The sequence below is a fragment of the Anoplopoma fimbria genome, chromosome 24, assembly GCF_027596085.1.
Source record: "Anoplopoma fimbria isolate UVic2021 breed Golden Eagle Sablefish chromosome 24, Afim_UVic_2022, whole genome shotgun sequence".
NCBI classification, from domain to species: Eukaryota; Metazoa; Chordata; class Actinopteri; order Perciformes; family Anoplopomatidae; genus Anoplopoma; species Anoplopoma fimbria.
Window position 1 is genome coordinate 20158640 of NC_072472.1, and position 16456 is coordinate 20175095.

The window sequence follows — 16456 nt, forward strand, 5'->3', positions numbered from 1 at the left end:
CTGAATATCTCATAACCTCAACCTCAAATGAATCTAAAACTATTCTGTATGCAATGCTAAATAGTAACATTTGAATAGTACCAAGGGAACAGTTTTATGTGCAATGTGTCTTCCTTTGTAAAGCATCACTAGTGGTAAATGTCAGCAGGGTGCTATATTCAAGGATACAAGGATATAAGGATAATTTATTGTCAATATGCAACATGGGATTCAAACCAAAATGCAGTTGAAGCCCATTTGTAACACAACAAACACATGAAAAACAAAACAAAACAATAGTCCACCAGAAACTCTGAAATCCGTAAAGTACAGGTGCTTGAGAGGGGTTCGAGTCATGTTTCTTTATTGGCTCGTTATATTGCATAACAATATAAAAAATATATTTTCATATACCTTTGTCTTTGACAAATAGATGCATATATTGTGTGTGAGATGGAGTGCAGTGATAACTACAGGGTGATGATTCTGGATATTCACTCATCTTTAACAAAAGACTACTAACACTTTGGTATCTTGAAAGATCTACAGTGTAGTTGACACACATAACCATTCTCAAAAGAGCCAAAGCAGATTCACTTTGACAAGTGATATGAGATGTAGAGAATGTGCAGTTCCTTAAATATAGATGGGATTAGCTAAAGGCAAACAGGCAGGTTTACAAGGACATCAGTTCAGTCCAGTTGATAAGTAATGAGTTGAGTTAGCATAGGATTAGAGTATATAACACACACACATATACTGTACACTCTTGGGGATGTGTGTATGTGTGAAGTTCAGGCTAAAGTGGCTTCAGCTGTCAAAGTCAATGGCCATCTGTAACCTGAAAATAAACTCCTTGTATCATTGGGAAAATAGGAACTTGTTCATGTTTCTCAGCTCCAGATTAAACAGTTAGTGCGAGATCAGATATATGTGACGACTGATAAAGCAGACAAGTGGTCTTGTTTGGTGCGTCCGTTGGCGCTTGACTCCGCCCCTGCACTGCTTATGAGGGGCCACAGGAGAGAGAGAGAGAGGGAGAGGGTGTCCATGTCTCTTTACTCAGAGCTGCACTATGGAGTCATAGGAATGGACTGTGTGTAGAGACCAGACAAAATGAGCATAAGGGGAGTCAACTATAAGAGCAGTAGAGGATATAACATCACAGTGAACATGCAGACAGGTATGTGAGACTTTTTTTAGAATAAGATGGGTGGGAGGAAGATTTGTTTAAAGTTTAAAGATTTTTGGAAATATTAGTTCATAAAGTTGGATCGTGTTGTAGATGATTATCCAGGTATGAAATGAGATCTCCTCATTTCAGCCTCCTAGAGGTGGGATGGTGAAGAAGCACATCAGAGAGGAAGCATGGAAGACTTTGATGCAAGTGTGGCAGCCTGCAGACAATCATAGCGAGTTTTCTTGGATAACACTGACAAAAAAAACAAGAAAACAATGTTGTAGTATTTTCAGCTCTATTTACACATAATCTTTTAACGCTCCCTGATTTTTAAAATGCACACTGTGTTGGGTTGTTTTCACGAAAGAACATGTCAAGCATTTTAAGTGCTTGATCTTTGTGACAGATTAGCCAGCAATGCCTCAAGATATCAGCTTTTTATCCTCACAGTAACAGCACTATCAGGGGAAGCATACTTGTCAACGGTGTGACGGCTTTCCACGTCCTGACATCCTGGTTTACTTTGCTAAGAGCAGTTCAGTTCATGTCTCCAGACGTCAGTGACTGGAAACACTGGTGCATCGGTGTAAACAAAATAAATGGATTTCCAGATTAATGTCGTAGCAAAACACAAAGGATTACCTCAGATATGTGTTTTACATTTATTCTCTCATCTATCTATTACCTTAATATGCTCAGGTTTATTCTATAATTTTTGTCTGAATATCAGTTTATGTCACAGTCAAGTCTGGCTTGTAGCCACTTGCAGGTCCCAAGATTATTAGAATAAATCCATGTCAAAAAGCTGTCCATTGCAGACAGTTTGACATATTTTGCTACATGACTGGAGGAAATATAATCTAGACGCTGACACTAGATGTCCTCACTAGAGCATTGGTTACATATTTCTAGCAAACGACTTGTCACCAACTTAGACATAATATTTTAAGAGGTTTATGTTTAAAGAAATAGCAAAAACTTAAATATAGGACTAAAGATGTATATCTACTGTATATATCCATGTACTTAAATGATGGCATCCTGTGCACTGTGATAATCTCACAATAAAAGTGAAATACAATATCACCTTTTAAGCACACTTCCCTCCTTTAACTTCACTGAACAGAGAATAATCAAGACGTTTCCCCCAACAGGTATCACTCTCAGTCTCAATATGGGCTGTCCTCTAATCTTGTCTTGCAGAGTACGGACGTTTTGAGGCCAAAATCCACGACCTGCGAGAACAGATGATGAACCACAGCATGAGCTCTGGGTCAGGATCCCTGCGAACCAATCAAAAGAGATCGCTCTATGTCAGGTTGGTCTTTTTCGGATTTGATCCTTGTTTGGGATGTTCAGGCTAAATTCAGATGAAAAAGCTCTCCGTTCCATGCCCCGAATTTATTCTGTGACTTCTGCACTGATTCATTCCAGGCAATATTACATGAGTACAGTTCTTGCGTTGGGTTGGGCTGTTTACTTTTCATACAGATGTTTGAGGAAATGTGAGTTAATGTAATAATTGAGCGCACACATACATGTCAAAGCCAGGTTTGAGACCCGTGACTGAAAAAGAAGAACATTTCTTAATATAGCGATCCCCCATGGACCAACATTCACTATTCTCTCTGACCTGGTAACGCAGTGCTTCTAGTCTCTCACCACCCAATTACAAAGGCCTCACATGGTGGAATCTTTTGCTTTACTAATCCTGATAATCCTGATATCTTCCACTGAACAGAGCACTGTTTGACTACGAGAAGTCAAAGGACAGCGGCCTCCCCAGCCAAGGGCTCAGCTTTAGGTATGGAGACATCCTCCACGTCACCAACGCCTCAGATGATGAGTGGTGGCAGGCCCGCCGTGTCACCCCACAAGGGGACAGTGAAGAGATGGGTGTCATCCCCTCCAAGAGACGGTGAGCAGTGGACAGAAACCTCACTCTGGTTGAGGAAATTCTAGAAGTCTGTCTGTGACTTGTGTGAAAGATATTGATCGTCCCAAAAGAGGAACAGTTGTTAGTCAATGAGACGACAGTGCCTCCGGGATACAAAAGAGACCAACTTATTGATATTCCTCAATAAAGAAAATAATGCAGCAAGAGTCCTCTGCACCCACTGGTGCTGTTGGAACGAAAACAAATATGATTTTAAAAAGGAAAGCAATCATCCATTGCTAGGGTGTGACATAGAAATCCAATCCCAGTAACTTGAACCCAGCACACACATCCAACCACATATTGAACACCTCATTGAGTTGGTAGTGATATTCCTCTACAAACACGGTTTGAAGCAATGACTAAGGAGATAAAACATTTTAAGACACTAGTGTATGAGACTTGTGCTCACCCAGAGTGGTTGTGTGGTTCAGCGTTTCGTCAGCCTGAGTCATTTAATTTCATCTCTGTGGTTGATCACCGACGTGGCTTTTTGCTTTGCAGGGTGGAGAGGAAAGAGCGAGCGCGTCTAAAGACGGTGAAGTTCAATGCCAAGCTGGGCTCCCTGGATTCAAAAGGGGTAAGCACCTCTATTAGAGCTGTAATGGGCAATTTATATTAGCTCATGGATGGTTGATGATTCATAGTGGGACTCAGATGTAACTTCATTTTGAAGTATTTACAGTGACTGTAGGGCTCTCTGTGTACTGCCCCATCATTTGTCAAGTGTTGGTTCTTTGGCCCTGCAGTCCTCACTGCACTTTGATGTCCATGCATAAGTTAGTCTGAACAGTTTGATAGATTTAAATTATTCAATTGTTTAATCATGTGTATGTGTTTCTTCATTTACATCAAAGAAAACAGATTTTAAAAAATCATGGAATGACAAAAAATTTCCTCTCTTTAGTGTCCGGTAAAAGATACAGAAGATCAGGAACTATAAGAGTTGGGCTTATTTGGATTTTCTGTCATTGTTTTTCACATTCCACTTCCATTTCCTGCTCCTGTAAACTTTATTCTTCTAAGTATAAACCACATATTTTACTTTTCACACATATTTCATTTATACAACTTAAAGCTAAAGCCACCATAGCAGGTGTAAAAAGAAGTTTGTGGCGTCGCTTCACTCTAGCATGACTCCATATGGAGCCCTGTGTGACTATTCCACATCAGCAGCAGTATTTTGCCTTTAAATGAGCATATTAATCATTTCACGTCTTATCCTCATGAGTTCCTACTTTTGGTTCCATCACTGCATGTGTCTGTATGCTTATTATAATCTTTTCTATGACTAAACCCCAGTTATGTTACTTCTCTCATAGCATGATCTCAGTTTTTTCTCACTTTGCATTTATTTTAAATGGCTCTGATGCAACTGTGGCACATCAAGAAGTACTGGGACCTACACTATTATTACATCAGTTGTAGATGTAAACCGATACGTTTTTTTGTTAACTTATGCAAACGTTAGACAGATTCTGTAAAGTATCTGTACTAATTATATAACGCTGAACAGGAGCATTAATCTGACAAAAGTTCCTCTGCTGAAAAGCCTTGCTTGAGAAAATGTTTCTTTCAGTAATGAAAATATTTTATATGTATGTTATTTTGTTTTTTTTAGCTACCTAAATGAGCTACCATAAAATCACAAGATGATAAATAATATATATTGTATATTGTACACTTATATAAAATATATTTATTTATATCAGTCTTTGCTAGTGGATCTGGAATTCAATCAAACCATTTGGTATCAGAATTTATTCAGATACTGTATATCAAATAATTTAGGCATACATCTAACTGTGTCAGAAAACAGCCCATCACATCTTCTTCTTTTGTCAGATCAGCAGTCCAAAACAAAGTTATACATCTACAATTATATAAAACCGAGAAGCAGCTAATCCTCACATTCTAGTAGCTGGAACCAGCATGTTTGTCTTTTTTGCCTAATTAAACGATTAACGTTTAAAGTGGTCTAACTTAAAATAGAACACAGCATTCATTTAATTAGGATCTTAAACAACTTTAATATACTTAGACCTAAAATGTAACATTTTATAAACTATCAGAGTAGTTTTGAAGTTTCCTTCTTACAATCTAGGCGAAAGAAACTTCTTGACGTCCCACTTTCTGCAAGCTGTTGTTTTGTCTGCATGAACGTGACAGATATTCCTGTTTGCCCCATGCTTTCTCTCCCTTCACAGTCATTCAATGATAAACGTAAAAAGAATTTCATCTTTACACGAAAGTTCCCATTCTACAAGAACAAAGAGGGTGAGCAGGATGGCAGTGATTCAGACCGTAAGTAAGCTCACAGACACACATGTGCTTCCATGCAGAGAGTCAGTGTAGGGAACGTGTAGGGCTGATAGGGGACACACAGCTGTATTCCTCTCTCCATCATTCCACGTTGTCTTTGTTTTCTGTCTCGTTCTGTTGGACCACAGTCAGAGACATTCTGGCTCAGATGCTCATCAGTCAGCAGAAGACAAGCCAAGTCAATGCAGTTCACTTTGGTGTGACGCGTCCCCATATTGTGATACTGTACGACCCAGTTTCTCTTTGGAGAGGATTTAGGTTGAGTGTGAACCAGCCCTCGTGTGCTCATCATATAGCTGGCTCCCTCTGCTGGTTGTTTAGTGTCTGGACAGAGACAGATCTGTGGCTCTGCAGTTTTTTCCTCTCACTGCCTCCAACCCTTTGCTTATGTTGCGGCTGTCCTCCTTCCTCTCTTTCTTCTGTTCTGGCTCTCTTTGGACGGCAAATAGGACATCCTGGGGATAGGTGATGATGGGTATGGGACAAAAACATTCAGTAAGTGGGTTCAGGAATGATTCCTCATCTCCATCTACGTCGAACACCTCACTACCAACAGCCTGTTGCATGCTGCATTTGTTGGAATTGTCTTGCCTCTCAGTGTGCCAAATGCCCCCTGGACCTTGAGTTTATCTTTTGACAGACGTCACGTCTGTCAAAAGATAAACTCAAGGTCCAGGGGGCATTTGGCTTCTCTCTCTGGTCTGTTTTATGGTAAATGGTGCCACTTGCCATTTCATCTTATCTTTTTAAATAATGGTCATGGGAAATAAAGTCATGTAAAGACTTTTTACAGATATACCTCCTTTTTTAGTGAACCAGGATTGATCTTTTGACTGAGACTTGTTTAAATGCAGTCAGAAGAGGATTCATTGTTTTGTTATTTTAATATAACACTGGCTGATACAGGTTGGTTCCAAATATTCTGGAAGCAGCACCGGTCCTACAGGTTGCACTCTGTTAATGAGCCCCCAGACTGATTATTGTGTCCAGGAGCCTCCCAAACATTTAATGGCATGCTGAACTTTGTTTTAATTCAATAGCCCCCGTTAATAACGCCTTTCCTTAGATGTTGATCATGTTTGATGCATGCTTGCATGACAATTGCATAAACCAATAAAGTGTTTTTGTAATTGTGAGCATGTTCGTTTGAAGCAGAATTTTGGAGCATGCCACAGTGACATCTGTTCGTTATTTTGTATTGTGTTGGAGTAAACGTTGCAGTCATTTTGGATACAAAAATATACTTTCATATTGATCTTAGTAGAAAAGTCCATTAGGAACCAAGAGCCCTTACCCACTAATCAGGGCTACTTCAGGATTTCCTTGTTTAGGTTGAATACTTTAAGGGTTCCTGTTTTATTGCTATGTTGACCTTTCTGCTCCTATCACTGGATGAGTAAAAAAAAATGTTTTAGTTTAAGGAAACTAATATCAACTTTTTTGATCGAAAGTAACAACAACATGAGCTGAGATAGAACGTCAAACAAAACTCAAATGGTTTGCTAAATGCATGTACATTGATGTAACAAAAACATCAGGTAACTGTTTAAAATATTTAAAAAGTGTAATGCCATATTGTATCAGGTTTGAGGTCTTGAAGTGGGACAATTCGTAGAATCTGGAAATACTAAACTTGAGCCCAAATTATCAATACATGTTTGAAAGTGATTGAAATTGTGGAAAATGATATGGTAATTTTGAATTGACAGTTTACCATGAGATTCATTGATTTAGCATGAGCTGTATTTATGCACTTTTGTGTCGCCGGGGAAGTCAACTAAATATGGCACGTAGTTTATGTCAGTAATGAGTGTTTGTCCTAAAGACATACTAACATTGTTCACAATGTGCCCCACCAGGGAGTCAAGAGGATGTCATTCTCTCATATGAACCTGTGATGCGGCAAGAAAGTAAGTTACTTAAATGTGTCATCAAAGCTTTGCCTTAACATATAAACCTAATTGATAGGCTTCACTCTTACATTTCTCACAGCCAGTCAGGACAGACAAATGTAATCAGTAGAACAAACACAACCCAGTGTGATGGTCAGAGCGGCAGCCATTTTTATGTGTACCTTTGCCACTTCAACTGTTGTAGCCGGCTAACTTCATAAACTTAACTGACTTTAAAGCAAGTCGTGGACTCACTGAGGTGAGGTTTTGCAGTACCGACTAAAATCCATAACGTTAAGAAGCATAGATATCCAGAGTAGGCTAATGAGTCAAATCTTACAATGGAATGCTTCATCCACACGCTCTTATCACAATGTAGGAAAGAACACTGCTATCAACAGATAAGTGACAGCTCATATTCTGTAACCAGAGAAGCATTCAAGCATGGCGGTATTAGAAAACTAGATTGCTACCTAAATAGCCAACTAGTATGCTAGCTAAATGAATTCCACCATGCTTTGATGCCACACTGATCACAGAAGATGAGTTGAACTGCTGGCCAGTAGCAGTGCTTGGTCTAACTGTCCCTCTACCTCACTCCCCACCGCTCCAGAGAATTACAAACCACATAGCTAACTAGCTATCCATCTCTACACTCTTCCCTGCGAGCTATGACAACACTTTACAGCCCGCAAACATGTGTTGTCACCATAATAACTAACAACAATTGCCATTTTCTTTTTTTACTAGTCAAGTGACAAAAACAGTTCAATATCCTTTCTACTTTTATTCTATTTCTGTTGTTGCATTTATTGCATTTTAGTTTGGCGGTGTGGCTCTGCTCCATGGATTTTTATATGTGATGTCTAATGCACATCTGAGCAGGACAGATTTAGACTGTCCAAACCAATTCATGAACATAACTCAGATTAGAAAAATTGTAAATTCATGTACAACTATATACAACTGAATGAAGCACCCTTCTATACAGCGACTCGCTTCAGGAGGAACTTCCCTCTCTCTGGCAGAAAGAGGAACTGTTGTAACCACGGCTTTATATGAATAAGAAAAATGTTATATACAGCAGAAATAATAAGATACACAAGTAACAGAGTGGGCAGTGAGGTGGCAGACTCATTACATTCTCTCCACATTGAATAGGTTAATTTAAAAGTAATCTAAATAAAGTGTTTGTATTTTATTTTTGTATATATATTAGCTGGGTAATTTTGTGAGACATGTGCAGTGTTACAGTAGCATATTGTAATGCATATTTGCACACAAACAAGGACTAACGCTCCACTGCCCAAACCACATGGAACATAACCTCAATAAGATTTTCTTTTATGCACAAACAATCAATGTTGTCTTTTAAAAATGTCTTTGTTTTCCCTTTCAGTTAATTATGCTAGACCCGTCATAATCCTTGGGCCGATGAAGGACAGAATCAATGATGATCTGATATCAGAATTCCCAGAAAAATTTGGCTCTTGTGTGCCACGTAAGTATTAATGGAAATAGAGCAGGAATTGATTTTGAGTTTTCATAGAAACACTACCTTTGTGAGATTACAGGTTGTGTTCATGCTGTTACACAATGAGAGTTGTAGATTGGCATCATGTGATACTGATGATTATTGTCTGTGTTTCTCAATGTGTTAACCTGTTACTTAATCAGTCATGACCATGATCATATGTGGAGTCAGTGTGATGTTTGAACGTTTATCAACCACTCATCCCACCACTGTTCTCTAATGTACTGAACTTTTCCCTGTAAAGGAACACTTTACCCATGAAATGACCATTTGCATATTCATTACTCACAGTTGTTACCTTGAATTCTTAAAGAAATGTTTTCCTGCGTGCCTCCACGTTGAACGGAGAACTGAAAATTTGACTTGTGTGATGAGGATGGTGGTTTCAGTGGATGACATGGTGGTAGAGGGACAGCCCACACAGATCCTTTGTAATCAGACCCACCTTCTCAATGTGGTAACCTTTACTGTGAAACTAGAGGCTCTGATCGCTTACACAGCGCTAAGGGGAGACATTTTGAATGCTGCTTATTTATCACTAAGAACTATTTTTCTTATACCGTGAATCAGATGTACTGTTGTTGGTTCACTGTGGGCCTAAACATTTTTTTTATGTTTTGTAAGAGTCCATGTAACTTCATGTAATGCTGCCATAGTGCTATAGATGGAAGGACTGTTTCTCATTGGTGTTTTTGTGTGTGTGACCCGAGTTCACCCCATTCTGACTCCTCCTAAAGAGAACAGCTGACTCTTCTCTGCATGTGATGTGTTCTCCATCAGCCAGAGCTGTTTTTCTTGTGCATGTTTTGATTTACTCATCTCTTTTATTTCAATGTACCTTTCAAACCATATAAAGCTGCTCACAGTTCAGGGCACCAAGGTGAGTGAGTGGATGAGCTCAGTTCATTCTTTCATCCCTTTGTCTAGAGCGTGAGTTTTGAAGTAATTTGTCCCCACAAATACCTCTACTCCTTTTATTCTTTTGAAAAATCAGTTGTGTACAATAAGTTTGAAATTTGACACTGGTGTTATATAGATTTGTTTGATTTAGATAATAGTTCACTTAGTACCTGTGTAGAATAATTAATTATCAACCACCTTCTTGTCTTTAAAGATATCCAGGGTTATTTGCTCAAAACTTTTCCTGCACATTATATTTTAACAATGCTCAAAAGGAATTCCTTATTTTCCAAAACTCTAAGAACATTCTGTTTGTAGCTCATAAGTGAAAAATCCACCCCACTTGCCCTCCGTGTATTATCTAATTAATGAAGTAACAAAGGAAAAAGAAACGTGTGACAACATTAAATGTTGCGTTTCACTATTGCTCATTTGTGCAAATTTCAGGACCAGCTCTGATTAAACATGTGAGTGGATATCTTTAAAGGTAAACATTTAGCGCAGTTCTTTTGAGGAGACCGCCACTGAACGCTGGGATTTGTTACAGCACATATCTCTCCTTAATAAATAAACCTCTTTCTTTTTGTTAAGAAAGCAGAGGCTTAATTGGAGAATAACTTGAAGTACATTGGCACCAACAATCTCAGTAGTGTGAGAAAGAGGCTCCACTATTGTTTCATTACTTTGTGGTAAATTCAACAAGGTGTCCCAGCTTATTCAGTTTATTTAACAATAATGTCAAGTCAATTCAAACTTTATTTATATATCACATCTCATACACAGGGCAACACAATGTGCTTTACATCAAGTATTAAAGTATCACTGTGCATTACAATCACACAAGTGCAAGTGCAGAATCTAAATAGGCATATCAGAATCAGAACAGGGTTTATTGGCAAGTAGGTTATTTACATAGTTGGTGTTGGGCCCGTACAATTAACATATTAATGATATGTACTGCAAGAGTCAAGAACACATATATAGAACAGAAGAAAATTGCCATAAAAATACCTTATACAAAATATATTGATATAAATATGCACAGATTAAGTGTATTTTGGAATGTGAAAGCTGTACAGTTTTGTGCAATACATGCAAAAATATTGATCAGTGGAGAATTATGTGCAATGGACAGGGATAATAGTCAGCAGGTGTTAGTGCAGTAATACAAAGAATCAATGCAAAATATGCAAACACAAACACACATACAGATACACACACAGACACACACACACACACACACACTAGGAACTTAGTCATAGACTATAGTGGAAAATACCCTGATAGAGTTGAATGGGGGTGCACAAGCTACCTTCAAATGGTACTTGTGAGCTTGTGGTTTTGACATGAGAAGTCATGAACATAATATGTGTGGCATTCAAGTGGTTAAGACCTGAGAGAACTGCTGCTTGGCAATGGCAACTTTATACGACTGTGGATGCCTAGAAGCCACCGAAGCTTACAATTTAGCAAGCTAGCTAGCAGGTAGCTATATAAAGGAAATACAAACGCATAATGACAGAGGCACGTTAGGAATATCAACATTTTCCCCAGACACAATATTACAAAGAAAAATTACAATCTATCAACATATTAAGCACCTAAAAATGAACTTCCATAGCCTCTGCCATTTCTGACCGCAGCAACGCATCTCAACTCAGCTTTCAGAAAATCTCCACTTGTGAGGTCGTTAATACATCAAGAGGGGAGCGTGCGTTCATGTTGAGTTTTCTCAAAACAACGGTAACACGAACCCCATTTGAAAGCAGCCTCCCCTGCTTAAGAGTTAGTATGAGAGATGGTTGAAGGATCTCTTCCTGTGTACTATGTTCATAAAGTCTCCACTGGTCTTCCTATGGCATTATAGTTTCTAGTTATAAAGAGCTTACTGTTCTCCTTGCACCAAAGATACCACTCGGCAGAAGAGGGACTACGAGGTGGACGGACGAGACTATCATTTTGTGATGTCCAGAGAGCAGATGGAGAAGGACATCCAAGAGCACAAATTCATTGAGGCGGGACAGTACAACGATAATCTCTATGGAACCAGTGTCCAGTCTGTGAAATATGTGGCTGAAAGGGTGAGACTCTTTACCTGTTTGTTAAAGGTGCACTATGTGGAAGCACCACTATAAATGTATCAATGTGAAGTTCAGTTTTGCAGTGTCAGTGTAAGTGTTTTGGATATGCATGTTTATCGGCCCCGCTGCTCTGTGATATCTATACCAGAGGTACAGGAGATTTTAAAACGCTTGCATAATGCAGCCTTGCTTTTTTAAATGGAGGGATTAGATTGTGTGTGGTACATCTCTTGTAAATTCATGCCTCTGTCTCAGGGGAAACACTGCATCCTGGATGTGTCTGGAAACGCCATCAAGCGACTACAAGTAGCACAACTCTATCCCATTGCCATCTTCATAAAACCTAAGTCTATTGATTCATTGATGTGAGTATTCATTTGTTTCCCTTTGAAAATAATTCAATTTTACACTAGCCAATTTAATTTACATTTTCTTTTAAATTATTGAAGATTTATTGGAATGTTGCAAGACTATACTTTAAGTCCCCCATTTGTTATTTATAAATATACAAGTAATAAATGGTTTATAACAATCTATTATGGAGTTGTAAGAAGATATAAGTGTTTATTAACTGTATCTCCTCCTGTGGTCATCCAGAAGTATAAACAGATTATGAAGGACAATATAGTAAAACAGTTGCAATGATATCAAATATGTCTTTTTAGGTGCTGAATTATAGCATGATATAACACATTCATAAATGTCTGTATACTGCATATAAATGGTCATTTGGGGGACTTAATATGTTATTTGGAATTCAGTTAAGTGTCACAACCATGGGGATACAGTATTTCAACGGCTAACTTTATTGCTTAAATTATTTAACAAAGCAATTTAATTAAAAACTTAACTGAACATTAGCAAATTATGCGGTGTGTAAGTATCAGTGAGATCCATAGTGTAAGGTTTGCGTGAGGGATGAGGTTGTGTGTTGTGTGTAGGGGTTTGTGATACGACTATGTATTAGATGGTGAATGAGTATAACGACTCCACGATCTGTGCACGTTCTATCAGTTGCAGTTCTATGGCTCAAGTGTTTACAGTGTTTGTTAGCAAAACTGCTGCTAGGATTAAAGATGGAACACCCCCAGATATTATCACTGTTTAGCAGTCTGTTATTGGTGGTTTAAAGGCGTAGGCTCTCCACACATGGAGTGAAGTGAAGATAACGTTGTCATTAGGGTTACAAACAGGTTTGCTAGTGTACGACAAGCTAACATGCTAACAGATTGTCTGTTGTTGCGTTTTAAGCAGAGACCAGAGAATATTTAGATAAACTGATCCTCATTGTTCTCAGTGAAGTTAACTGGATGTGATGAAAAGTAGTCCTGCTGAGTTTTATGTGGAGTAAAAAAACATCCTATTGAATTCTATATTGTTTATCATCTTTGGCTTTGTATGCACTGATTTATTTGTCATGCAATTAACACACCAGACATTATTTCATTTAAATGAAAACATTTTGCTCCTTGTGTTCTTCACATCTGTCTTGGAAGAAGGAAATAACAGGAGGAACAGGAGAACCGGCATTAAAAGTGACGTATTTTCTCTTTAGATAAGTGCTGAGTGGTGGATCTTAATTATGTGATGGGAAGAGTGCTTCATGTGGATTTGAAAAAGGACTGATACATATCTGATACATATGTACAGAAACTTTAAAGTGTTGAAGAACAGAGTAGTGTGGTGTTTGTTACCTTGTAGAGCTATATTTTCTTAAATAGGGGAATTTGTTTGGTTGTACTGTTTAGTAACTTGCAAAATAGTCTTGAATAAAAATCTTGATAAGATTGTGGATCGTGACCCTGTCCGGGAAAAAATCATGATAAGATATTTGTGCCATATTCCTCACCTCTAGTTGAAAGGTGCACAAAAGAAGGTGAGGCTGCAGGTCAGAGGAGGGAGAAGAAGTGAGGCTGGGATCCAGATTCCATGTGTGGGCAGGAGGCACTGTCAACACCATGTCCTACAATGAAATGCAATGCATTGATATACAAGGACACTGCGGAATAATAACAGCAGGGGCCATCACAGTTGTCAAATACAAATCAGAAACCGAAAATGTGTGTCCCTTGTCCCTGTACAGGGACATGAATAAGAGACTGACAGAGGAACAAGCCAAGAAGACGTTTGACAGGGCGATGAAGCTGGAGCAGGAGTTTGGTGAATTCTTTACAGGTATGATATTAATGCAAGCACAAACTAAGAGGAAGCGGCCTATATTCAGTTTGTCCCTCAAACACAGAATGAGCACACAGGGCCAGCTGGCTGCTTGATTAAAGGCTCTCCTTCCAGCTCGCCACAGGGCAGTGCTCACATGGCCGCATGCAGAGGCCAAAACATCCAGATTATTGTAGTGATTCTCTTTTAGCCCCATCCAGACTTGACCTGTGAGTTAACTTTTAAGATGAATTCTGCAATTATAACATTGGTGATATATGAGTTTTAACTTCCAGTGATTCTGAACAGAGTCTGATACAGACAGTAAACTTGTCTGTATCAGTGGTATGATCCTGCAGTTCTTGACTTCAATTTTTTATTAAAGTGGTCCAATATAGAGATAATTAAAGGAACGGTGCGTTAGATTGCAGATTGCAAGCAATAACAAGAGCTTCAGCTCAACGCTCCCATTCCAAGCGTGTTGGAGAACTTCGTTGGCCTTCAGGTAGGGAGAGTTATCTTTAGGATTTAATTACTACTATGATAACTCTTTTCAATGCTCTTGTTCTTGTACATGACTAAATAGTTGCTTTTATAAACTTATATAGTATTTTAAAAACAATTTAATTCAGAACAGGATCAGAAGTTATTTATAATTTAGATATAACTAAATATTGTTTATAAAGCAGCAACAGTTTTGTTTACAGCAAAGCCACTATATAAAGTCATTAGTATCTCACTGGGAGAAAAAAAATATGTCAATAAAGTAAATAGTAAATAACATTCTTGAGTGAAGTTTATCAATGACGATAATCAATAATTGAAGAACACAGACATCAGTTACTATCAGTAAAAAAAAAAAAAATGTTTGTGCTGTTCTTGTAAACACAGCAGAGGTAGATGAGAGCATGTAACATGTCAGTTACATGTCCATGTTTGTTTAAGTGACTTTACATAAAGTCACTTCACTTGATGTAAATATTGACTGCTAAGAGTATTTTAAAATCACATTAAGTTAAAATATAACATTATCAACATTGATCATAATGCATTGTAAAAAATATTATAATGTCAGTGAGTGACCAGCAATTATGAATCATTATGATATTTGACCTTATAAGTCATTATAAAATGCTTTATGATGTGTTATGAATATTGTTATAAAGCATTGTGGATATTAATGATTGCTTATAATTATAGCATTATACATATGTTTATAATACATTATAGACATAGATAGTTTTACCCATATTTCAATGTCAAAGTCTTTCTTTGTAGAAACTTCAGCAATAGTGATATGTAATAACAGTAATGAATAATGACAGCTGAGAGGCTTCGTGATTGAAAAGGTGCATGTGTGACTGTAGTGACGTTCCACAGTATATAAAGAGTTCCTTTTGCTTTGCAGCCCTGGTTCAAGGAGACACCTTAGAGGACATTTATAGCCACTGCAAACAGGTGATAGAGGAACATTCAGGACCCTATATCTGGATCCCCTCCAAGGAGAAACTATAATAACTCATCACCCTGGAAGGGAGCCTGGACTGCTAGAGACTAGTAATACGTTTGTTGTAACATATGATAACTGTATGGCGATGACTTCATAAATAGCTATTGTGTTATATGTTTCATGTGTTGTTGTTTTTTTTACTTCTGTTTGGTTACTGCTTCTTTCACTCAACATGAATGTTCCTGAATGTATTCCACAAATATTAGGGAGTTTTAGGTCTTGAAACATTAACCGTTTGTATGTTTTTGAGTTGTACACAGAGGAAAAGAAATGTGATGAAAGCAAAGTAAATGTGTGTCCACATCTGCTCTGTGCGGGAGCTGGTGTATAGTGCAGACGTCTTTGCTTCGCTATCATCCGACAGAGAGTAGGTATTCCACCTGAGACACCCTCCCCTCCCTTTACACTGCAACAACTAGCAAAGAATAATATGAGTTTTAATGTTTTGTAAGATTTGCGTCTATGCATCCCCTGAAGACAGCTTTGCTTTGTGTTTTTTACGGCGTCGTTCTTCTTGGATTACTGTATTTATTTCTCTGACATGACCTATAGGATTTGTGAGGAAAATGTTTGGTTCGCTGTTAAACTTTCATGAGTTTCTTTTATTATTTTATTTAAAAGCACATCACTCATCCAACTGTTGCATTGACAATGATTAAAGGGAGAACGCTGCTATTGGCAACGGAGATGTAACACTATATTTTGCTACTTAAATTGCTGGCGGGCACAAAAGCACAGAATTATTTATTACTGACACAAACTTTGATTAAAAGGTAATTTACAGAGCATGTTTTATTTCAATGATGTAGTATGTTGTGACTGTGTTACGGTGGATAGGAACATTATGGTGAAAGAGACATTTCATGTTTTAGATTTGGGATGGAAAGATTCAAAGAGTAATTCAATTTAATACTGAAACACACTTTTGTCTTTTGAAACATTAATAGCAGGACAGTGGAGAATAT

The 16456-nt window shown here is 38.0% G+C and overlaps 1 protein-coding gene across 2 annotated transcripts in view; it reads left to right on the forward strand.

Moving 5' to 3' along the window:
* dlg2 (discs, large homolog 2 (Drosophila)) overlaps positions 1–16213 on the forward strand; it is a 175941-nt gene extending 159728 nt beyond the window's left edge. The window contains exons 20-29 of one of the 2 annotated variants that reach the window (XM_054625181.1): positions 2363–2477; positions 2901–3077; positions 3600–3675; positions 5303–5399; positions 7277–7327; positions 8709–8810; positions 11652–11824; positions 12080–12189; positions 13908–13999; positions 15390–16213. In XM_054625181.1, coding sequence (XP_054481156.1) covers positions 2363–2477; positions 2901–3077; positions 3600–3675; positions 5303–5399; positions 7277–7327; positions 8709–8810; positions 11652–11824; positions 12080–12189; positions 13908–13999; positions 15390–15496 — 1100 coding nt within the window. In that variant the 3' untranslated portion in view covers positions 15497–16213. Of the gene's footprint in view, positions 1–2362; positions 2478–2900; positions 3078–3599; positions 3680–5302; positions 5400–7276; positions 7328–8708; positions 8811–11651; positions 11825–12079; positions 12190–13907; positions 14000–15389 lie in introns of both variants that reach the window. The other variant, XM_054625182.1, reaches the window with a different exon arrangement.
* Positions 16214–16456: the final 243 nt, after the last annotated feature.